This window comes from Thamnophis sirtalis, unplaced genomic scaffold, assembly GCF_051295495.1.
Source record: "Thamnophis sirtalis isolate CommonGarterSnake01/CBP01778 unplaced genomic scaffold, rThaSir2_p1.2 scaffold_11, whole genome shotgun sequence".
Taxonomy (NCBI): domain Eukaryota; kingdom Metazoa; phylum Chordata; class Lepidosauria; order Squamata; family Natricidae; genus Thamnophis; species Thamnophis sirtalis.
In genome coordinates this window covers 40,352,515-40,378,382 of record NW_028261391.1, presented here as the reverse complement: position 1 = coordinate 40,378,382, position 25,868 = coordinate 40,352,515, and the positions used below count along the sequence as shown (strand labels likewise).

The 25,868-nt window shown below is 37.3% G+C and overlaps 1 protein-coding gene across 8 annotated transcripts in view; it reads right to left on the bottom strand.

The window, feature by feature from the left end:
- The window catches only part of DGKG (diacylglycerol kinase gamma), a 159,362-nt gene that overhangs the window by 48,780 nt on the left and 84,714 nt on the right, over window positions 1-25,868 (bottom strand). For 6 of the 8 annotated variants that reach the window (XM_087725581.1, XM_087725583.1, XM_087725580.1 and 3 more), the window contains 11 exons: window positions 23,242-23,262; window positions 21,089-21,254; window positions 18,539-18,601; window positions 16,570-16,827; window positions 14,861-15,031; window positions 9,956-10,005; window positions 8,958-9,032; window positions 7,432-7,551; window positions 3,216-3,333; window positions 1,895-1,983; window positions 377-493 (listed from right to left, as the gene is read on the bottom strand). In XM_087725581.1, coding sequence (XP_087581707.1) covers window positions 377-493; window positions 1,895-1,983; window positions 3,216-3,333; window positions 7,432-7,551; window positions 8,958-9,032; window positions 9,956-10,005; window positions 14,861-15,031; window positions 16,570-16,827; window positions 18,539-18,601; window positions 21,089-21,254; window positions 23,242-23,262 — 1,248 coding nt within the window. Of the gene's footprint in view, window positions 1-376; window positions 494-1,894; window positions 1,984-3,215; window positions 3,334-7,431; window positions 7,552-8,957; window positions 9,033-9,955; window positions 10,006-14,860; window positions 15,034-16,569; window positions 16,828-18,538; window positions 18,602-21,088; window positions 21,255-23,241; window positions 23,263-25,868 lie in introns of those variants that run through there. The other 2 variants (XM_087725584.1, XM_087725585.1) reach the window with 2 other exon arrangements.

Below are 25,868 nucleotides of genomic sequence, written 5' to 3'. Positions count from 1 at the left end.
ACAGTAATTCAGTCAGGAAGACATAATCACAGGTTAAATACTGTAAGTTCATATGCGAGTAAAGGCAGGTGAGCGAATACTTTTGGCAATATAGAGAATGTCAGAATCAGGGTTATAAAAGAGGTGATGTATAGTTGCATGAACTGCTGAGCCACAATATTTTTAGCATTTATGGTTTCTCTATAATTTACTGAATAATGGCTATTTTGAGAATTAGGAAGGATAACTACAGTAGTAAGGGAAGATGAATCTTTCTTTCTTACAAACATATCACAAAATTCATTAATTTAAATGTGTAACGATCTGTCTTGACTAAAGTGGATTTCCATAATTTTTGGTTAATAATAAAAAGACCACATTCTCTTCACGTACTCACTGTGATTTGACACCATACACAATGTAGTCCGGTAATTCCCTGGTAGCATTTGATGCTTTTATGACATCGATCACACTTGGCTGGGGAATTGCCCTCAATCCATGTGTGCTGCATAGCCTAGAAATGCAAAATTGTTCAACTAGCTTGGTAGAAAGGGAGGATAGTGCAAATTTAGGGAAATTCCTACTACAGGAACTGTCTCCATCTTCAGTTTTCTCTGATTATCGGGTATTTCTATACATTCATATCAGAGCCCTGGTGACACAGTGGTTAGAATGCAGCACTATAGGCAAACTCTGCCAATAGCCCCAGAGTTTGATCCTGACAGGACTCAAGGTTGATTCAACCTTCCATCCCTCACAGGTCAGTAAAATGAGAATCCAGATTGTTGGGGGCAATATACTTTACAACTATCATTGTAAACTGCCCAGAGAGTGCTGCAAAGCACTATGGGGCTCTATATAAGCCTAAATGCTGTTTGATATTATCTATAAATTTATTGAAAGCATAAATGGTTGTAAGTAAATAGCTTAACTGTCAGCCTTACCTGGTAGACCAGGCAGGGAATATGACCAGATAAACTAATTTTACTCTACTATAAAGCTATGTTAATAGAATTTTGCAACTGTGAAAGTACAGTTCTTGTGCTATCGTCTTTAGAGCCTGAGAACTTACAGAGAGTCACTTCTGAAACTCTTGCTCTGCTCAGTCTGCAGTTGCGGGCTATTCTGTCTCTTATCTGATGGTTATCTCTTTGCTCCATGTCCCAAGGTCTTTCCCACTTCCCATTACATTATAACTTATAATATGCATACTGCATACTGCATAAGGGGTATTGTGTACCCATGTGCATACACTGTAAACAACTGTGTCTCTCTAATGCCTCAATGTCTGATTCAAAATAGCACCTGTACTAACTGAAACTCTTGACTTTTGCTTTTTTGCAACAGAGAGCATACTGTTTGAATCTTAACACAGTTACAATTTCAGCAGAGTTTTAATTTCTCCAGTACAGGGGTGTCAAACTCAAGGCCTGCGGGCCAGATCCTGCCCACAGGGTGCTTAGATCTGGCCCATGGGGCTGCCCTGGAAACAGCAAAGGACAAGCCTGCCTTGTCTCTGCCACTGAAAATGGAATTAATTAATATTAATTAATACTATTGAAGTAGTTAATTTCTGAAGATGAGAAGATCTGGAAGGCAGTATTTTTGTGGACCTACTTTATATTAAATGCCTATACTGATTTTCACTAAATACAAATTTAAGGCAACAAAATTTAAAAAGAGTCAAAAACAATTCATTATCACTTTGCAAACAAAAATTAATCCTAAAGCTTATCTGCAAATATCAAAATCATAGTAGTGAATTGGTTGTTGTAAGACAGAAACTTCTTTTACTAAAATAGCATTAGTATGATAGTATGGACTGCATGTTCTACATACAGATGACTTTTGAATTCATGGCAGATGATTAAATAGTGGACCCATTGTACTAATCTTCCGCATATGCCTCACTTACATTTGTATTTCTCTTGGATTTTACGTAAGTACTGATGCAAGGAGGAATATCTTTGGACACACATCTTTCATGGACAGTATATTTACAAACTGTAGAAAGGAAACAAAAAAGAAAGCCATTGTAAATTACTGGATTGAGCACAATTTCCAGCTACTTCTAGAATTTGGCTGTTAAAATATATTATTCCAAGTATGCAATTGTATATATTCAATTCTTTGAAAAATTCTAAATGAGTAAACTGTTGTCATAATCCATGATAGTAGATTTACTATTCACTATTGATATGCATTGATGACACTTGTGGATGACCTCTGGCTGGCTAGGGACAGAAATAGTGCATTTGTCCTGGCTCTCCTTGAACTTTCAGCAACTTTCGATACCATTGATTATGATATCCTTCTGAATTGGCTTAGTGGACTGGGAACAGTACTTGGCAGTTCCCCTCCTTCCTTTTTCAAGTGCAATTCCAGAGAGAGAGATTAAGCCCTAAAATTTTGTGTTGTGGGTTGCCTCAGGATATGATTCTTTTACTCCTCATGATTAGCATCTACCTGGTGTTGGATGAGGTCACTTCTCAGCATGGGGTTTACAATCAATATGTTTATGTTATCTTCTAAACCTCAGATTCCCATAAGTTAAAATTTGAAAGTAATGTATTAACAATTGCCATCTCTATTCATTTACTAAAAATTGTGTTCTCATGAATCCAGTGACACTTCTCAGTAACCATCTATCCTACCTTATTATTTGAAACTCTTGTCCCAAGGTTGGCCTCCAAGCTTTCTTTAGATGGCAACTGAGGACATGCCTCTTTCACCTAGGCTTTTGTAAAATAATCTATTTCAGTAAAAGGTTGTTGTTTGGTTGCCTCATACAATTTTTTTTAAAAAAATGAACTTTTGTAAGTCTTTGGGATTGTCCAGTACCATTGACACACTACTAATGAATTTCTTCAATTCAAAAGAACAGCTGTGGCAATAGGAAGCTCTTAAAGCACACAACATTCAGCTTTTCAAGTCGATCAATCTGAGTCCTAGAAAAGACTATTCTCTCTGAATTGTTACTTTGGTTGACTTGAAAGCGGGTTATCATTTGTATCTGGTTCTCTAATGGTGTACAACTGCAAAAATCTCAAGCAACCCTTGAGAAAGGAACATACTGGAAATATTGAAGTCTTACTATCTCTGTTTTAAGATTAAACAGAAACTAAATTAAAAAAAACCCTTTCCCCATCTTTTGGGGAGATTTTGACATGACCCTTCCCAACTGACAAGTAGGTAACCTCACTAGCCATGATTATTGTGCATCAGCAGGGACTTACAGGAACAGCATAAGCCTTGCTTCCTAACTCCCAGTAACATAGTACGGCAAAAGTTGCAGTAGGCAGGCTTCTTGAAATGTTTCAATCTCCAAGCATGTTGGCCATCATCCTTTATATTCTGTAGGGATTTTTTTTAAAAAAAAGTTCACTTAGCAGAGAAGAATCAGTATGATGAATCTCTAATGACCCACTGATGACCCAATCACAGAAATTGCACAATTATCAATGTTATCTCTTTACAATATGAACTAATAATGTCAGAACTATAGAAAACATTCATCAGTTTTCTTCACACAGACACTCTTGTTGAACTTAATTGGCATGTCAACAACCTGTAAATAATTGTCTGGATTAACCTATGTTATAGTTTTGCTAGCTTCTCTTTATGTTTTGAAAAAGAAGCTACAGAATTTTAAAAAATTAAACTTTTGCTACCATGCAAGAAAATAATCTAAGACTCATGATAAATAATTACCCAGAGAATACATTAACCTGTCTTGACTTGATCTTCTCCTGATATGCTATAGTACATTTCTATCATCTCCAAACAATAACTATTTTGATTGGAGATTCAATTTGATTACAGTAGGTAAGTTAACCATAATAGCCATTGTCCAATGTTTTTGTATACCATTTTGGGGAAATTGGTGTAAATAATCTATGTAGTATCATATAGTCAAAAGACAAAGACTGAATAATCTAATGAATTATAACTTGGATTTCTAAAAATGTAAATATGTTGTTTTTCTCAGCAATTAGTATAGAATGGTATAATTATCTGTAAGGTATGATAGATTTTTTTGGGTGGGAAGAGAGGGTGTTACCAGCATCTCTGACAGATATAAAAGATGAATGGTTGTCCTATCAATAGTAGCGCCTCTATTTTATTTATTTATTTAACGTATGGCGTCTACAGGGATTGTGCAATCATTAATATACAGTTAAAGCATCAGCAAATATAGATATGTACGTGTGTGTGTGTGTAGTGTCTATGTACAATACAATATAGGAGACAATATATTAAATTAAGATAAAACCCTAATAAACACTGTAATATGGAGCCATAGAATTGCACTGGGATAGATGTTATAGTTTGATAGCTAAGGAAGATAACCATTTAACTGCTTCTGGTGTGGCTGGAATGAGATCATCCCAGGTGCCTTAAAATTTTCTGAGGAAACTTTCTTGAACAATATGTGTTATAGTTTATTCCGATGCACTAGTCACATTGCAGGCTCTCGGCCATTCGGTGTGTTTATCTTATTCCACTCTGAAACTGTTGTCATCTGAGATAAGTCAGGAGGTGCAATGTTAGAAAGTACATGAAGCCATGAAAGTGGTGTGAATTTAAGGGTTCCAGATATTATTCTCATTGTGTCATTATGGTGAACATCAATCTTGTGCGTATGGCAACTTCCCTATACAGGTGTGCAGTATTTGGCAATAGAATACTCTAACGATTGTGCTACTATACACTATACGCAATCACCTCTATGATAAGTACTGAAAAAGCAATTTGGAAGAGAGTGAATCAACAAGATTCCATGAGTGCCATTAAAGTAAAAGGCACTCCAGAGTACTTTATTACTAATATCTGCATAATACAATTTCAAATATTGCCTTTTGAATGGTTATGGTGGCTGACATGTCTATCTGGGATACAGTGATATGCAAGGTGGCTTCACAGCAAAAAATCTAATCTCTGATCTACATTTACTTATAGAGGCACAAAACACAAGCATTTTTCTACTATTCAATGCAACTTGGTCTTCTCCCCCCCCCCCCAACATTTAACTTAGGGATTCCCATTTTGAGCCAGACAAAACCATCAGCCAACCACCAAAGTTGCAACAGCAAGTTCATGGAGGTCGCTTTCAACAGTTGCATTAGACAATTTCCAGTTCATTTGCCTTTTATTTTGCCTTTTAACTTTATTTTATTTTGTATTTCATTCATTTACAAAAAGACTACAAACAATACTCCCTAAGGACAAAGCAAAGCTTTCTAATTGGGACTCATGAGAGTTAGCCCAGAAAATTATAAAATTAGACAGAACCTACTAATCCCAATCAAACAGAGAAGTATAGGGGACTGTAGACATTGAATCAGGCCAGTTGTTTCCAAAGGAACAAGTGTGCATTTACCATGTGCCCAGGTAAAATAGGAAGTGACATGCTACCAAAATGTTGAAAGAAAAGAAAAAAAACCCATCCAGCCTATCCTGAATAGAAAATTTATAAAACACAGAATTCACAATTTTTCAACAGATAGAACTTTGTACAGAAATATTACCCCAGGTTTGCTGTCGGATAACAAAATGTGCTGCTTATCTTCTAAGAAGTAATGTAGTGGATCAGGAAAAAAGGCCTTACACAGTTTGAGATTATTGTTGCACAATTGTCAATAAAGTTTATGGAAACCTCATAAAGAGCCCAGTAACATCCTCTTACTTGTGTTCCTCAGAGGAATATTGCCTTTGATGGTACATAACCGTAATTACTAGGCCTGATGATTGATACCCTTATTTTTAAGAAGTTGTAGAATTAAAATTAGAAAATATCTTTTCCTACGTGTATACATACCAGTATATACAGTATTTCAATCTGCCCTATTGTATTGTGTTTTCTATCTGATTTCTCAAGAAGTCAAAAGCATCAGATAATCTCTCAAAATCCATCAGATAACCACATTACCTTCTAAAGATAGGACTTCTAAATCATGAAATTATAGAACTGAAAATGAGTACATCACTCCTGCTGTTTGATGTACCAGACAATGTTTACACAGGAATTCAAAAGGTTGCTTGTATTGTATGTCTCAAGAATCTAGGGCAGATGGAGCGGTAAAACGGATATGTGTTCCATAGCACTGTAATATAGCAATGCACAATTAATTACTATATTATTAGATTTACTTTGAACCTAATTAAATTTATTTACATTGACCTCCTTCACTTTTTAGAAGCTTTGGATAACTGTTAACACAATCCTTGAATACTATGCAGACAGTCAAGATGTTCTCAGTGTCTATGGCTAGAAAGGAAACTGAGAATCTGGATTTTGCAATACTTGCACTCTCAAAAGGTCAGAGATTTAAGAGTCTAAGAGTCTGTGTATATTCAAGTAAATGTTCATTGGAAGCTCCTCTGCTTTACACTGCACTACACAGCATGTGCTTTATCCCTTAGAGAGAGATGTCACATACATATTATCTGTTATATATGTTATATATCAAAAGCAGTATGTTAAATTTTTTTGTCCTTGAAGGTAAAAGTTAGATAAATGACTGCCTTGCAATGTACAACATTTCTTCAATCCTCTCCTTATATTTCATCAAGCAATGCAAATGTTAATAAAAATAATCACACATAATGGGAAACTACCATTAGATTATTGGTGAAAGTTTTCGTACTTACTTTTCTTTCTTGTAAGCAGGTTCTGATTGATCATAGCTAATTTCCTTCAGAAGGTCACATTCTGTACAGCACCTTTTCTCAACTTATTTCCCATAATTGCTTCCTGGGTACAGTTTAGAGTATTGGTGCTAATTTTCAAAATTACAAATAGCTTGAAATCTGATTGTTTGAAACATTTCCTTTCCTATTACAAATCTTTCTAGATGTTAAGTTCTACATAAGAGGCCCTTCAGAAGATGATTTGTTTAAGGCAAATGTATTCAGTATGCAGGAGAAGACCTTCAGTTGCATTGCTTCCAGTGGTGGATTGTCCACCTTTGGGATTCTATTAGGCTCACACTCTTAAATTATTTTTTCTTAAATGCGTTTTTCCATGGAATAAAATACAAAGAGAAATGGAGAAAAGTAATTGAAAAGTGAAAAAATTATAGAAAAAGAAAGATAAAAGAAAAACAAAATAAAGAATAATAAAGAAGTGGTTTCTGGTTTTCTCAACAATAGTTACATGTACAGTCCTTTTTTTGGCCTTGGAAAAAAAAAGCTAAATGCATATCTTTTGCTGGGCTTTTTTTTTTACTGTTAAATAATATTTGGTTTGGTTTTAATTTATGTTTTATGTTTAATTTCCATTTTATATTCTGCATTTCAATTATTGTTAGTCACATTGCATAATGTGTAGAAAGAAAGGTTATACAACAAATAATAACTCTCTCCTATCCTAGGTAAATGTATTGTTACTCTAGAAACACACCATGTTGGGAAAGTTTTGCTTATTGTTGTGAGGTCTGGCCTGTTACTCACTGTTTCCATGCCTAGAAGAACAAGCAGAGGGATGGTGGTCATACCACCCCGAATCCATTCTTCAAGTGTCACAGTTCCATCATGATCATAGTCTATTTCTTCCATCATCTCTTTCAAAATCTGTAGAAGACAAAGTCCAGTTACATCATATATTTTTTCAGTTGTAATTATTTTTATGATAGGAAAGGTTCTGTAGGCTTTGAATACTAGGCACGGGAAGCAAAACTGATTGCAACATTATGTGAAACAATCAAGGGCACTGATGTTTGAATTGTGAATCACAGAGTCTAGGAGGTAGACGTAGCAGTGGAGACAACATCTAGACTGCAATTTCAGCCTGAATATAATCAGCTGATCTCATAGACTGAATGCTGTCAGTTGATTCCATTAGCTGGCTGAGACATAAAGGTGTCATACAATATTTCCATCCAAGTCAGGTTGTCAGTCTGAACTCTGGGTTTCATCACATTGCTTTGACTTCTTCAACTTATTCTTTTGCTTCTTTTGCTTTTTTTTTTTTTTAAACCATGCTTGTTTGCAGAAGACTTGGATCTGATAATCAGCCCCAAGAATAATTTAGAGTTCTATGGAATTCTAGTTTTTTTGGTTGAGTTTTGCTTGTTTGTTTGGTTTTGCAGTTCTTTGTTACACATTTCCCAAGTCAGATTTTTTTAAGCCTCCAATTTATCTTCCTGTGAAATTATAATTATCCTTATTCCTTAAGAGATGTTTTAAGGGGGAAAAATAAGCTGTGGGTGGTGGATGCCTTAAAATTCTGTCAAATAAATACAAAAATAAAAAACCCTTTTTGGAACTATTCTATTTGTGACTTGATTATTACAATATGTTTGACAGGTTTAAACTGGCTATTTAGAATCAATGGGTGACTCAAGAAATCATTAAAAAGAACAATAACCAGAAAATGTGGCATATTAAAAATTAATTGTAGCTTACATTTTTAAGGATAACAGTTAATTTTAAGATGCCACAAGATTCTGTTTTTGCTGCCACAGACTAAGATAGTAACCCTTCTGGAAATAAAAATAGGGACCATCCTTGTATTTATAGTTTAATCTCAGTAATTCAGAACCAATCTACATAAGATTAAATATAAATAGTATCTAGATATTTTTCTAGATTTTTTAAAGTGTTTGTTGGAGCAATCCTGACTGGGCCATGGAGAAGAGAAATTTTATTACACCATTTTTCCATTTGCAACACAAAAATGCCAGTATTCTGCATGGATGAATTACCCAAAGAAAATGAAAAAAAATCACATTGGACAGGGCATATGTTGCTAAACATGTTTCTAGGAAGAAGGTGTAACCTTTTGCATATGGTAATCTTAATTAGTAGTGATCCACTGCTATGTTTACTTTGCTGTAAAGAAAAGGAAAAAAGGTAGTTATACATTGTTTATTGAATATTGTGTATGACTTAGCCCTCAGAGGAAAAATTGATGCTCAAAAGCAGAACAAAGCACTTTTAAAAAATAAATTCCAATTCTACATGGAAAAATAACTTACTGGTCTTAATTCTGTGGAGTCCCATTCCAGATATTCTGCTACATGTACCATTTGATTGATAATACGATCGAGCTCCTGAATTTAGAAACAAGATGGAAGATGGTAAATGTTTTTAAAACGTGAGTGATATACTATATGGATGTTGCCATTATATATAAGCACGCAGGAAAAAAAGTAAATATCTTTATAAAGGTGAGCCACCTCTTTAATATAATTATGTCAGATTATTATTTTTCTTTTTTAAGAATAAACACTTTAAAGTGCTTGCAGAAGCGTAATATTACACAGCACAGCTACACTCATATCATTGCCTTCCATTTAAGTTTTCCATAAGGTAACTGAATTACACTATATCAAAACAGTTTTGGAAAATTTAAAGAGCCAGATCCAAGCTTTGATGCTGCTATTAACCAGCTAAATTTACCAGAGCCTGCCAACTTTGAAAAAGACCTGTATAAACCCCTTTATGAAGAATCCCTCAACTTCAAATGATCTTATTTCCATGCTGCAATGCTCAACTATGAATGATCTTGTTTCCGTTTCTAGTTGGAGACTAGAAATGTTTTTCCAGAGATGGCCAGATTTCATTGATGTATCCCTTGATCCAGTGGTGAAATTCAAGTGTTTTACTACTGGTTCAGTGGGCATGGCTTGGTGGGCACTGCAGGGGAAGGATACTGCAAAATCTCCATTTCCTCCCCACTGCTGGGGGAAAGGATATTGCAAAACTTCCATTCCCACCCCACTGCTGGGGGAAAGGATATCGCAAAATCTCCATTCCCACCCCACCCTTGGCCCAGCCAGAGGTGGTATTTGCCGGTTCTCCGAGCTACTCAAAATTTCCGCTACCGGTTCTCCAGAACTTGTCAGAACCTGCTGAATTTAACCCTTGCCTTGCCCTAAATACTTTGTAGGGGCATCACAGTAGGAAAACCCCAAGGCATTTGAGGAAAAGTGTAACTTCTTATCCTTTTAAAGAAAAGGACTAGTTTGCTTACCGAGCTGTCGAGGAAGCCATTGCCATCTGTATCATAGAGGCGAAACATAACTGCAAGAAAACACACATGTGCAAAGATATGTAACAAATGTATGTTCCCATAACAAAAGAGCTAATGAGTCAGGTTTTACAGTCTACCACTGATTTAACTTCAAGGTGAGTTGACCACAGTGAAGTCTTTGCCTTCAGTTAACCCTTTGTATTTGATAATTCACATCAAAATAAATGTATAACCATAAAAAGAGAAGGAATTGAAAAGAGGGTAACTAAACATTAGCTGAGCTCTGAAAAAAAGAGGTTGTGAGAAAGAAATTCAAGATTAGCCCACAGTGATTTTTTTTAGTGTAATGAAGAGCAGAGGGAAACTTTGACAGGCTTCCAAAAATCTGTTACCAGAGATAGTCCTTGACTATCTTACAGCCATTTGTTTAGTAATTGTTGAAGTTACAACAGTGCTGAATGAATGGTGGTTACAACCAGTTCTCAGAGTTCTGGCTTCCCCAGGAGCTTTGCAATCATAATCTTGGCACTTGGCCTTATGACCAGTTAGAGCATCCCATGATCAAGTGATTGCCTTGTGTGATCTTCCCTATGGCTTTACTACAGTGGTTCCCAAACTTGGCAACTTTAAGACTTGTGGACTTCAACTCCCAGAATTCTCCAGCCAGCAAAGTTGCCAAGTTTGGAAACCACTGCTTTACTAGAATGAGAAAGTCAGCAAAGAAGGTCACAAGTCTCTGGGGTAAGTTACCTGCACACCCTCCTCCAGCCCCTCTGTGCTCACACTGGGCCAGGAACTTGTACACCTTCCTCAAGCTTTGCCTCACCTTTTCTGCAATTGTTGCACCCATCCTGTTAATATAGTTAGCTAGACATTTTTACTTATTAGAATAGAATAGAATAACAGAGTTGGAAGGGACCTAGGCAAGAAACCCTACACCACTTCAGACAAATGGTTATCCAAACTCTTCTTAAAAATTTCCAGTGTGGGAGCATTCACAACTTCTGGAGGCAAGTTGTTCCACTGATTAATTGTTCTAACTCTCAGGAAATTTCTCCTTAGTTCTAAGTTGCTTCTCTCTTTGATTAGTTTCTATCCATTGCTTCTTGTTGTACCCTCAGGTGCTTTAGAGAATAGTTTGACTCCCTCTTCTTTGTGGCAACCCCTGAGATATCAGAACAGTGCAATTATGTCACCCCCTAATCCTTCTTTTCATTAAACTAGACATACCCAGTTCCTGCAACCGTTCTTCATATTCTTCATATTCATATGATGATTAGTGATTGAAAAATATTAATTTTCAATTATTTTTGGGTCCCTCCTCCAGATGATCCTGAAAATTATAGTCAGTCAATTTTTAAGACTACTTTTTCTGGCTAAAATTCCTAACTTTTAGTTTTACAATAAACAATTTTTTTTCTTTCTAATGGAAAGTAAGGGGTTTGGACCTTAACCCTGCAGATGTGAGCCAGGGCATGTCTCTGCCCCATGTTATGGGAATTTCTGTAAAACTAGATGACTAAATTACTACTTAACAAGTCTGCCCAGCACGTAGCTGGCATTCTGGAATACCATGGAGGCAACTTGGCATTACATAGCTATATTTCTACTTTCTGACTGACCAGAGATCAAGAAATTAGTTTTTTGCAATTGTGTTTTACGCACATCCATGTTCCTTAAGAATCAGTATAAATTGTATTCAGTAAATCAGAGTTGTCTCCAGCCCCTCTTTTATGGCAGTTGGCAGTTTGACAATGGTCCCTGAAAATTGGAGGGGTGTTTTTTTTCCATTTTTAGTTAAAAATAAACCAGGCAAGTTTTCCCCAATATGGTGTTGCTGCAGTATATGGGGCTTGAAGTACTATATTCAGCACTGAAGATGCTTAACAGCTGATTTAATATATATTTATGTAAATAGAATACCAAAATCAGTAGATCAAAAATACCCATGAATTTATAACGTGAATGGCAGTGTCCATGTCAATCTTAAGGCCAATGCATTTCCACAAAGAAGCAGATGGTATATTTGGCTACAGTATCTATGAAGTTCAGCCAGCTGGTTGGATATTATGTCATCCAATTCCACTCAAATTGAGGAAATGAGTTTTATGCTGCATAGACTATAATTTTAATCTCTGAGTGTTGCTTCCAAAATTGTAGAATAAGTCTCTGTGCCAAATTTATTGTCATCAATATTCTCTATATTTAATTCCTTACAATCATACACAGTTCATTCTTAAAATATGTAACTGATCTTTTAGAAGAAAAAAAATCTTTAGATTACTTTTTACATTGGCTTCAGCCAAATCCTTCAAGTTTAAGGATTTTTCTTTGGTTTTTTTGTACATAGTGTTACATTTAAATAATATATTCTTAATCTTTAATGGAAAACTTTAACAAATAGCACTAGAGGGCAGCCTTTTACAATTTTCAGGAAGGTTAATAAAACGACACACTATTTCTCAATGTATGTAGTTTATATTTTGCAAAAAGTAACATGTAGATAACAAATTTCATTTTAAAGCTATTTTTCTCCTTTCTCTGCTACATATATGACAATTCAGTTCATAAAATCAGTGATATGTAACAACGGAACCAAGAAGACCAATAGAGATGTATGATTTTGTCCTAGGATATGAATAGCATAAAAAGAAAGCAACATTTGTTCAACATCACTTCAAATAGGAAAAGTAATATCCTTGCTTATCACCACACACAATTACACAGAGGCCGGTCCTAGAACTAGAAATGTTCCATCCAATCTAAAGGGCATGTTCAACATCACATTTTGACTCCTGCTATGAGGACTGAAGAGATTGTATTGAACCATTCAATTTGAAATGTTACACCTGGATAGATCATAGATGATCCTGGGAGAATGACATTGGGTTTTTTCCACAGTGATATCTCATAATTAATTTGTTCTCTGCTGTATTAATAGAGATTGGCTTATAAACTAGCAGTTTTAAATGGCAAATGACTCAGAGTTTAGCTTCCTTTAGCACAAAGGAAGAAGGAGATGAAAAAAAAGGTTATAAACAGGCAACCACTCCTGCGTGCTAAATAGCTTCCCTATTATATCCACGTAGGACTTCCAACTCCATTTGTATCTGGAAAGTCCTTTCTGCAATGAAAAGATTCACATAACACCATGTGTTATGCATATAACTGCCCACTAGTAGCCATACTCCAAAATAAGGCTGGAAGTCAGGTGAGGAAAAATAGAAAGCAAAACAAAACTGAGAGTTATACTAATATGGGGAGAAAGCATAAGTGTAAAGAAAAAAGAAGCAGGTCTGTTTATACATTACAAAAAGGGTTAAAATTCATCAGATGAGCTGCCCTTCCAAATCACGGTCTAGGTTTATTTTTTAAGCAGTTAATTTAAAAGGTCTTAGGTCTTCAGCAATACTTGTGGGAACATGATGGCTCACAAGATAGGACCCTGGGCTGATGATCGGCATGCCTGCATTCGAGACCTGGTTGTTGCTGCAGGATGGGGTGACCTAGTAGTTAGAAAGCGGGCGACTGTGAGTAGATAAATGCATACCGTGTCAATACCCAACTTAACGAGGATGTGAAAAGAGCTCCCAACTGGGCCTCCCCTGGGCAATGGTGAGGGCACTATTGAATCCTTTCAATCTGGAAGCACTTCAGTACTCCCAACACAACTGTAGTAGAAGCAATGTTTATAGCTATTTGAACCCATATATTCTATCATTCCACTCCTCAACACACAGCTACTTATTTGAGAAAACACTCTTACCCTCCAGGATAAGGAAGCTGGTAAGTCCTAACTGAGGAATTTGAAATTACATCACTGAACTGGTATTTCATCAGAGCTGATGACGGATGCATGAATTGCTCACCTGCAGCTTTTAAAGTACACATAGTGTTACCTCTTAACTTCTTTCCTTTCTATTAAAGTATCAGCTAGAGAAGAAAACAGTGACTTCCCCATCCCAGCTGCTCTTGCCACATAATAAAAATGCTACCACAAACACCTTTTGATTAATCACAGTAGAAGCCGCTTATCAGGAAGGACACAGGGAACATTTCAGATTAATAACGCCACACCCAAACATGTGAACAAATTAAAAGAGTACCTATGCCCCATTTCATTTTTTGTGGTGGCCTATGAGCTGTTATTTTAGAAAGTCAGGAGGAATAGATGTGATAGCAGGAGAAGGAACTGCTGAAACTTGAGCATTTCATACTGAAAAATATTTGAAAATCATTCACAATTTTTTTGCTCCCTGAAAATTCTCCCCTAAGAGAAAAAGTAATAGAAACACGAGCTATGGGTTAATATAACAAGTCTTCCATCAGTGAATACTAAGCAAATGTTGTTTAATCAATATTTAGTCCATACTGAGCCACTTGATATGGACCACAACTCTTTCCAGCTCTGATCACTCATCACTGGCCATATTGGAGCTGATGATATAGTCAGACAATGCCCATGGGGATCCATAGGTTCCTATTCCTGTTTAACTGGAAAGGAATGAATGAACAATTTGTTGTATTCATTTATTTATTTTTTCCTGTGAAAAAAAAATGGTGAAAGGATCAAATAGTGACATCACTGTTACCCAAGGGAGTGTCCAGTTGGGGGCTCTTTTCATGTCCCCATTAACGAATCCACCAAAATGGTACCTATTTATCTACTCGGTTTGGAAGCTTTCGAACTGTCGGGTTGGCAGGAGTTGCAGCTTCATTCATGATTCACACCCATATGAATCTCAACATTTACCCCCTTATAAACCTCGAAGCTCGTATGGTTTCCTCTAAAACCACAACCCTCCCACATTCCTTCCACCCCTGCCACCTGTGAACAAGGCACCCATAGTTTTGCACGTGGTGCTGAAGGACTACAGATGTTCTTCCTGTCACCCAAGCACTTACACTCCAGCTTATCCTCAGCCCGTCCCCTTTCCAGCAGTGACAGGTAGCAGACAATGTCCTTCAGGTAGACTACCTGAGCCAAAGGGGCTGGTGGGTGTGGACTGGCTGCTTTTAGGGAGATGTTACTCTTTCGGAGATTGAAAGGAAGTTTCTTGTCCAAACTTTTGGAACCTAAAAGGAAGAGAAAAAGGTTCATGTTGTTTTTGTAATCTGACATTCTTTAGATTATAATTCAAAACAGGTTCAGGCTGTTAGGTGAAATTGATTTAGAGCTACAATGTGGATCTTAGATCAAAATTAACTTTTGTGAGCTAAGGGGCTGCAACAGACTCTGCACGGCAAATCAAGAATTTAGGTATTTGGTATGTATTTCATTACACAATTACATTGTGCTAACAGGTGTTTTTTTAAATCCAAACCTAAAACTCCAGTGAAGAAGAAAGCATGGTAGCCCAATGGGGAAGTTAGGCTGAGAAGAACTGTAAGCCCCTGGAGAGAATGTGGTGAGAGGGAGGGAAGAGAAGCAGCAGATGAAACAGAATGAGGAAAACAGGATAGGAAGAAGGATGTTTGCATGGAAGTGGAGGGGGAAGGAAATTATTCTCTTGTGTGAATTAATATTTTGTTACAGTATGCACTTTTGTGGACTACAGCTGATTAATATATTTATTAGATTCTATCCTGTACCTGAAAAGGAAGAAGTGACTTGGAAGAAATAAGTGTGGGTGAAGAAATTAGTACACCAGTAAATTCTAATCTTGCTTATTTACCCTTTACTCCCTGGTATAAACTAGCACTCTGGAAACATTGGGTCACCCAGTCCCAGCTGCTCTTACCACATAATAAAATATTTGAATGACAACAACTCAGAAGGAAGCAACTCTTACACCACCCTTCTCACAAACATTTAAAAAAACATCATCAAAAACTGCTGAATTCAGAATGCTTGGAATAAAAGTGCAGTGCTCAAGCAGCAGATAACATAATCCCAGTAAGATTACTGTAGACTTTGATTTGCAACATTTGTTTAGCAATCGTTCAAAGTTATAATGGCACTGAAAAATGACTTATGACTGGTCCTTGCATCTATGACTACTGTAGCATCCCCGTTGTCATGTGATGAAAAGTTGGCAACCAGGATGCATTTACGACAGTTGCCCTGTCCTGGGATCATATGATTGCCATTTGTAGCCTTCCCAGCCAGCGTCCAACAAGCAAAGTCAACGGGAGAATCCAGATTCGCTTAATGTCTGCATGATTCATTTAACAACTGTAGTGATTTACTTAACAACCGTGGCAAAAAGGTCATAAAATCAGGTATAACTCACTTAATTACTGTCTTGCTTAGCAATGGAAATTCTGGAAATTCCAAAATGTGATTGTAAATTGGGTGAAAATTCCTTCAAAATGATTGATCCACATAGCAGATAAATGCCTTTGAATCAGGGAGCACACTGGAAGTAATTTATTGGCCAATGCTGCAAATTTCTTTTGAAATCATTTTCTCACTCTAATGTAGATATTTCTACTTCTCGAACCCTCAGACAGGCCAAAACTTCATCACCTCAGCTCACCTTCCAGTTCAGGTTTCTTTACCAGATGTTTATCCCATACTAAGATTTTGACCTGTGAAATGAATTTTATGTCTATATATGGGTGAGGCTGGAAAATATATAGGAATGCCTCCATAAAAGAAAGGCAGATCTCACCTGGAGATTGTGGGGTAAGCAGAGAACCTGAGGATATCTTGGAGGACCCTGAGGAATTGTGAGCAGAAGGGTTACCAGCAGTGGATTTTTGTGATGATGATCTGGACCAGCTAGGTGAGGCATTCCCAAGGACTTTGATGTTGGATGTTGGAACAGGACTGAGAGATGTTGATTGTGGCTCTGCTAGACTTGTCTGGGGGCGTTTGGATTCAGGTGTATGCCTTCCCATGGCACTTAGAAGCGGTTTCCCATTGATCCCTATAATTTAAAATAGAGTGATAAATTAGCCTTGATTTATGAATCATGAAATGAATCATAATAAAACATGATGTTTTCTATTAATTTTTTTCAAGATGGAGGCTTCCTTTCCATGTTAGACTATTATTTCCAAACCCATCATCTCAGCCAGAATGGCTCAGAACACTACCTCTGTGCTGCCCTTCTTGATGGTTGTGTAAATTCCCTTGGTGCCCCAAATATAACTGGACCTTATTTTATGCAAGAGATTTTCACAGAGATAGGATTTCCTTGTAAATCCTGAAACGTGAATAACTTAATTAGGAGTTTATAGTATGTGATCCCTTGAAACTCTGTTTTGCAGTTTATAGGGTTGCTGTGATTTCTTTCACTTTTCAGGGTCTAAGCATGAAAATAATAATATATACTTTAAAATAGATTTAACATAATTCATAAGACAAAGAAAACTCTACAACCCCCACCCCACCCCAATAAATCATGACTGTCTGTGGTTAAGGAATCAGGCTGGAAAACCAGGAGACTGTGAATTCTAGCCCTGCATAAGAGCTGCTGAGTGACCTTGGGTCAGTCACTCTCTTGGCTCCTCATCTCACAGGTTGTTGTTGTTGTTGTTGTTGTTGTTGTTGTTGTTGTTGTTGTTGGAAAAATAGGAGGAGGAAGGTGTGTTTGATATGCCTGCTGCCTTGAATTATTTGTAAAAATAATAATGGCAGGATATAAATGAAATAATTAAAAAGGTTGGGCAGTTCCAGTCATCTAAGAGAAGCCTGCCAATAATGATGTGGCAAAAATATTTCTTAATCCTGATATGATTAAGTTATTTATTTAATACTTCATATAGATATCACATGAAAAACCCTTCACAGATGTTGATATGATAAATTATTCACTTTGTCAGAGGAAGATGAAAACACAAAATTGAGGATCTTGTATTTATTTTTCTGAGGAACTTATGCTTTTCTGATGAATTTACTAATTTATTTTTCTGAGGAACTTACTTTTTCTGTACTGTTCTTGGTGAACTTGCCATTTTCTCTACTGTACTTGCATAAGCTCTTCTTGGTAATAATTCTGCTAGCCTTTCCTACCTACCGTATTGCCCACCAGACTCTCCTACCATTTCCCACCAGCGTGTCAATTTTAATCTAGTAATTTAATAGAGAAGTAAATGGCGTATTATTTTGCTATAAGAAGGTGGCATGGAAACAGCTCAAATTCATTTTCATAAAGCTCATATCGCTAATAATACAATCAATCCAGATTGCAACAGATTACATATATATTTAAAAATATTAAACTCTTGATTCTTGATTCCTATGTTTCACCTGATTATCTTCTGCATCTAAGTAGAATGGTAGAGGAGATACCAAAAAATCAGAAACACAGCTCTGAAGAAAGGATATATCACCACATAGCAACTGTTTCCTGGCAAGGGATAAGGATTAGAAAAGCCAGACCACTCTGACATAATGGGAGATCTCTCAGCACCCAAGGATTGTTTGGTTAACATGTTTACTTAGTTGCTGTTGTATGTTTCTGTGCAGGATTCCAGGGACTGGGTAGTCCCTAGCTTTGTGTTTGTTTTTACAGCAGAAAGTGACAACAAAGTATTGGGACTAATGTTGAATAGAACTCAGCCTTTTGGTGCCCATAAAAGCTCCTTATTAAACACGAAAGATTGTGCAGCTCTTAAAGCATTTATATTAGATACCTGTAACAGGAGCACAAGCAACTTCTGTCTGGATGGATATACCTGTATCAAGAGTCTTGGATTCTGAATACATAAAAGAAACATAAGAACATAGACAATATGCTTTAGCAATGGGCACTTGCCATCAACTGATCAATATTCATTGCAAATTTGCAATAGCAATTGCATATTTTACTTTTATTCCACAAAAGACTAACACATATTTAGGCAGAATACAGAGCTGCAGCTACATACTGTTTTGCTTTAGCCTTAAAACCATTGCTGTAGAAACAATTTCAGCCCAATCAACTGCGGGGAAGCATAACACAGCACATTATGAGACAGAGCAGAAAACTTGCTGCTTCCTCCTTAGCTGAGCAAAGCAGCTGACTATGTGGGGAGACCTTTCACTTAGCCTGGCTTGGCCCCATCATGGGAATAGCAGTAGGAGCATTTTGGGAAGGGAAAGACGAGGATGGATGCATGATATTTGTCAGGGCAAAGGAGCTCACATGTGGCAGCTACTCCTGTTCATAACTCCTGATAGAACTGACATTCTACGTGCAGAGGGATGCGGGGCAGGGGGGAAAATGAATAGATGGCTGTTTTTGTTTTGATTTCCTTCCGTCTTCCTATCAATCTCCTCAGCTTGGTTCAGAGCTTCCTCAAGCTTTCTTGTTTTTCCCTATCCAGAAAGTAGCTTACTATGTCATAGATGCTCCTCCTGAGCACAGCAGCACCACCAGTCTTACTTGCTAAGGTGTAGTAAAAGAAATGCTGAGACAGGCAACATCAACACCACTGTGCTGTTGAGCCACAATGGTTGTTTAAAAGAATTTAAGAGCAGTCACAAGTGGTCATTTGCATTCAGGTCTATTTATCCTTCTCCTCCCCTTTCAGTAGACCAGTGAAGCCCTCTTTCCCAACAGGCAGACACTATTAAAAGCACATCTCCTTTTGTGTTGCCACAAACTACCTTCCATACGCCATATATTTTAAAAGCAGATCTAGTTGATAAAAAGCATTATTTAGAGAAACATGCGGAATGAATAAATACCTAAACACCAGAATACACACACACACACATTCCCTTTTATATGAACATTGAAAAGGAGTTAATTAAAACAAAATCAAAGATATGGGTCTCTCAAATCAAGCCCTGAACCTAATATGTGATAAAATGATTACTGAATCATTTGTTCAGTTCATAATTCAAATCACTTTAATTTACCTTGCCATTACACAGCTACAGAAAAGATAGACCATGGACCAGTGACGTGCGGTGAGGTTTATGGCTGGTGAGGCAGCAATTTTTTTAGACTTGTGGACTTCAACTCCCAGAATTCTACAGCCAGGCATGCTCAGTTCCGATTTAAAGTGACAGCATTTGTTTTTCTCTTTTGCTAAATAAGTTTCCTTCTTTCTTTTTCTTCTCCCTTCCCCTCCTTCCTCCCTCTCTCCCTCCCCCCCCTCAAACACACACACACAGTTGGATTGGAGGGAGTCAGGGAGACCACAGGAGGAGGCAGGAAGCCAGTCAAAGAGCCATACTGGAGCACAGTCACACACTTTCCCCCAACCCCGGAAGGATCCAGCCCAGCTTCACTGATTACAGGTTTGAAAAGACAACATGGCTCTGCCTGCAATCAAACTACACTTGGGGAGAGAGAGCACTTCCCTCCAGCTTTTGCCCAAAGCCCTGCACCAGGAGGATGAAGTTTGAATTCCTCCCTCTCCCTCTGACCCACACCTACCTTTTCCAGCTGTTTCAGAGAGGATTTCAACTCTGCTCTTGCCTGCCATCATGAAAAGAAAAAAAATGTAAAAGGAAAAAGGCAAGAGCTGAGGTCAAGCTGAGCTAGTTGCTGCCAGAGTCACCATGAATGACTCTGCTTAACTGTTTAAAAAAGCCTCTAAAAAAAGTGCCCTCTACAGGAGGAGGCAGAAGAACTACGTGCCTCATCTACGTCTGGAATTTTTCAGCTTTTAACCCTTGCTTAACTCTGCTCAAGTGATCATAAAAAGTCAGACTAGATGAGGCTCGTCGTTCTCCTGCCTCCTCCTGTAGAGGGTGCATTTTTAGAGGCTTTTTTAAACAGTTAAGCACTAAGCAGAGTCATCCACGGTGATTCTGGCAGCAACTAGCTCAGCCTGACTTCAGCTCTTGCCTTTTTCCTTTTACATTTTTTTTCTTTTCATGATGATAGTGGTGAGGCTCTGCCTCCCCTGCCTCCCCTGCCTACACATCCCTGCCATGGACATTGAATGTGGATGCTATCTATGAAAATATTTTTGTGATAAAAAATATTAGGGGAAAAACACAGCCCAATGAGGATTAAAATGCCCATTTCATTAAGTGGAAATTCAAAGAAACTAAATAGAACAGAATTTCCTGGAATGGGCATAACAGGACCCTAAGCAGAAGATATTAAACAATGTATCATTAAGTGACAGACCCCATTTACTCTTTTAGGGAGTCAAACCTGCCCAGAAAGACACCTCAAAATATTCCAGTGTCAGCCATTTCCACACTTGTGAGAACTGAAGCAGCAAATACAAAATAGGGCTTACCAAGGTTGCTCAGCTGTGAAATACTGGAACTTTGCTGCTGGTTCTCGAGAGAACATTGGCCAACTTTTCTTTTGAAGGACATGAAGAGGTGCTCACAGAGCTCTTCTGGAATATCCACCTCCAGATATGTTCTCATAAAAAGTTGGAACCCCTCATAGTCAATAGGCTAACAGGAAGGAGGGAAGTAAAAGACACAACTGTTATTTTAAAATTAATTTTTAAATGTTAGAAATCTTACCATTATATTTCCTCCCCATTTTAAATTAAGGTTTTCAATTTAGGAGCTAGATGAAGGAAGGGCAGAAGAAGAAAAAATCAAGGAAGAAACAAATAAATACAACTGTTAAGGTAGTAGTTTATACCTAACAGGTCAAAAACCTTGTCATTAGACAATGCCGATGGGTCAAAAAACTGTTGGGAAAAGTATCCGGAATAAAGCATGGGATTACATCTGATTAATGCAATCTTTAATCTCCTGGATTTGAAGATTAACATGGACAAAGGATCTCCTTGTTAATTGAAAAGCCATGTAGACACTATTGTCTTATGAATCAATTGGCATTTAAAATATGCTGTACACACACACACACACACACACACACACACACACACACACAAACATACAGAGGAGATCAGTTGATGGTGTTCTTTGAGCACTGAGTTTCACAGGCCTGAAGAAAGGTTTATTCCAAGAAAGAAAAAAATGCATTTAAAATTTAAGAGAATAACTTTATGCACAGAATGTTGAGGCCTATCTGGTGTTTTTTGTGGCAAGCCCATGGATCATGAAATCCATCTACAGGTATTCATTAGAGCTGCAGCTTACCTGTATACTGATATGTCACCTCTTTCCCATGTGCTATAATACATGTAATTAACATTATATTTCAGGAATACAAACTATATTTAAGTATGCCACAAGGAAGCACAGTAATACATTTCTTATGTGCATATTGAAATCAGGGTTACATGCATATATGCAGAACAACAGTAGCAGTGGTGAAGGTAGAACCTCAAAAAGCAACACAACTAAAGTTCTTTGAGCATCAACACAAAAGGCAAAGCAGCATAAACTTTTGGAAGTAATTCTGACAAATGTATTGAAATCTTCTTGGTGACATTGATAGAATGGGCTTGGCCAAAGAAGTATTTGATCTTTGTCCAAGAGGACACAAACACACACATTTCAGATGTACTCAGTTCTGTTCATTGTCCTGCTTGCCATCTGGCAAACAAGGACACCTTGCCCACATTTAATTGCTGGGACTCTTGAGAGCTTTCCCCTATGCTGAGCTCTAAGGTAGCTGATGGAAGACAGGGCACTCCTGTTAACAGGAAACCCACAATTTTCATAGTGACTTCATAATAAAAGTTGCTTTAAAAACAAGTAGGGCAGTTATAAGTCAGGCAGCAGAAGAGATCAAAGCTAACAGAGCTGCCAAAAACTTGCTCTTGCCAGCTCTTAGTTTTTCATTCTGTGAATTATTACTGGTAGCAGTAATTCATAATTCTGACACAAGCCTATTATATTCCCTGCAATGTTTAATCTAAATTATTAACAACAGTTAGCAAGCATTACTGTCACTACTCTATTCAATTGTCCAAATAACTGGACTGATATGCTATATGCTATGATATCCTGTAACACTGAAAAAAATTCCACTGACTCTTTATTTTTCTTGCCAATTAACTTGTTCCCAAAAGTTTTCAAATAAAACAACACAAAATTCTTTTTCATTATTTGTGGCTTGGGTGAATGGGAAACAAGTCAGACCCAATGCTCTGGGATAACGCTTGGAGTATCTTTATCAGTCATGAGTTTTCCCATGACAATATATTCCATTCTGTTTCAAATAAACATTTTCCTGATTTTTCTTTCTGAAGTATTTTATGGCTACAATAGGTTCATTCTAATTGGGCTGTTTCAAATTTTAAGGATTATATTTTTTTTTCCTCCCTAAGGATTTATTGCTCTCCAGGATAAGCAATTTTGTTTAATTTTGGGGGGTTTAATAATGTGCAGATTTAAAATTTCTTATAAATATAAACTTACATAATTTGAGGGAAATCTTAGTTTATGCCAAAGCAACCATACAAAGCAACAAATACGGTAGCACAACACATGAGAGCCTGAGTTGGAAAACAAGTCTTACTTGGTTCAAAGTGTCTTGCTTCTGAGGGCATGAATAAAGGGCAGAGAAAGACAAAGCAAAGTTGAGTGAAGACGCATTGAAATGTAGCTACTCCATTGGACAAAGACAATTCAAGTATCCAGGAAGAATTAGACTGCAGTTCTTTCCCAAGTGCTCCACCGTAGAAGGCACTTGGAAGCACACATTGTTCTGAAGTATCCCTGTTTCAAACTTCACCATCAGATGAAAAAATATGTTCTACTACAAGATCTTAAATGAGGTCTTTGGCTTGGGAAATTTGCAAATAGTTGATAGATAGCAAAAAAGTTCTGAAAGGAAGAGCTTTCTGTTCAAAGGATTTAGTGAAATGTGTGTGTGTGCCAGGGGTGGATTCCTGCCAGTTCTAACCTCTTCTATAGAAGAGGTTCCACAAATCAACAGTACCATTTACAACCAGTTCCAGCTCCCTCCCCCGCCCGTCCGCACATCATCAAGATGAAGAGCAAGAGGAGGAATTCTGGGAGTTGAGGTCCACAAGTCTTAAAGCTGTCAAGTTTGAAACCCCCTGGGTTTTTTTCTAAAGGGTTATGGGTGCAAGGGTCTTGTAACTTGACAGCTTTAAGACTTGCACACAGTTCCTGAGCCAACATGACTGAAGGAGGAATTCTGGGAGTTGAAATCCACAAGTCTTAAAGCTGTCAAGTTTGAACATCCCTTGGGCTTCTTTCTAAAGGGTTAGGGATGCAAGGATCTTGTAACTTGACAGCTTTAAGACTTGCGTGCTTCAAATGCCAGAGTTTCTGAGTCAACATTTTGGTTGCTAAGCAAGAGCATTGTTAAGTGAGTTTCACCACATTTTACAAATTGGCCATGCCCACCCAGCCACATGGCTGGCAAGCCACTCCCACCCAGTCACATGGCCACAAGCCACTCCCACCTGGTCACATGGCCACAAGCCACTCCCAGAAAGCAGGCCACACCTATAAAAGAGGTTCTAAATTTTTTTGAAACCCACCACTAGTATGTGCACACATGCTGTCTGTCTGTTTGTTATATTTGTATCTAGGACTTCTGTCAAAGAGCTTTGAACATAATATCTATTATCTCTGTTTATTTTCATTAACACTATCTGAGTTTAATTAGGGTTAGTAAGAGAGTATGCTGCTTCAGGTTGATTTTCTGATGAGGCAAAGAACAACACAGAGTACCTCTCTTAATTCCAGACTAACACATGGATCTGATGTGAGGTGAGAAATAAGAATCTTAACTGGAATTGAGGGAAACAGGCTAAATTATATGGTGGAAGGCAGGTTGTATGCACCTCATGGATCTTGTCATTGTTCCCTGCCCCTCATTATTTGCCATCAAAGCCATCTTTCTTACTCTGCCTATTATAGAACTGGATCTGCAGCAAACAGCAAAATCTTTCATGAGGTTATTCAGGACGGGGAATCCAGTAGAGTTTATTCCCAGGATTGCAATCTAGTGAGTATTAGATTTTTACAATATTTTTACAATGTTTACAATATTACTCTATCTTATTAAACAGTTGTAATTTCTCATAATTTTCATCTAAACTTTTTTGGGACTAGTATTTCCTGTCATGATCTACAGTAAAAGAAGGTTGGAATGAATGGAACATGTAACTAAGAATACTTTTATTTTGCCTGGGACTTGCATATGATTTTTGTTGTTATTTATTGATTTGACTTCCAATCTTTATTGTTGTATGGCTTGGTAGCATATGAATATTTTAAATATTAATTCCCTTTTATCTGTGTTGGCTTCAAGTATTTAAATAGTCTCTGAAAGCTCTTTTTTTAACATCTTCATTATATAGTTTAGAAAAGACAGTACAATTGGCTTCATGGAAAGTAGAGATAAATTTATTTGGGCTGTTGGTATTGTGAATTTATATAAGCTTTCTTTACAGAATATCAGTTCAGCCTAGTAGATGAGGCAGTGGGCTAGAAGCTGGGAGACTGAGAGTTCTATTTCTGCCTTAGGCATGAAATCTGGCTGGGTGACTTTGGGCCAGTCACTCTCAACCCAACTCCCCCCACAGGGTTATTGTTGTGAGGAAAATGCCCTGTTTCTCTGAAAATAAGCCCTCCGCTGAAAATAAGCCCTTTCCAAAATATTGCAACACAGCAGCAACCGTGAGGTGACCACGCTTGCCACCTCCTGCACTTCAAAAATAATAAGACTTCCCTGAAAATAAGGCCAAGTACTTATTTTGAGGGTTAAAAGAAAATAAGACCCTGTCTTATTTTTGGGGAAACACAGTAGGACAGTGGTCCCCAAACTTGGCAATTCTCCTGGCTGGAGAATTCTCCTGGCTGGAGAATTCTGGGAGTTGAAGTCCACAAGTCTTAAAGTTGCCAAGTTTGGGAACCACTGCAGTAGGAGAAGGAAAGAGTATTTATGTATATTCGTTGCCTTGAGTTGTTTATAAAAATAATAAAGATGGGATTTTTAAAAAATCATTTTGTTCTGCAAGTTGCTTTCCTCAAACTGGCTCAAAATCAAAAGTGCCAGATTTTCACTGAATTAGGTAAGCATTTGGAAATTCAGCAAGAAAAATCACCGAAAGTACAAATATGTATCAATATATTTGGTATATGTGGTAATACTTAAAAATAAAATAA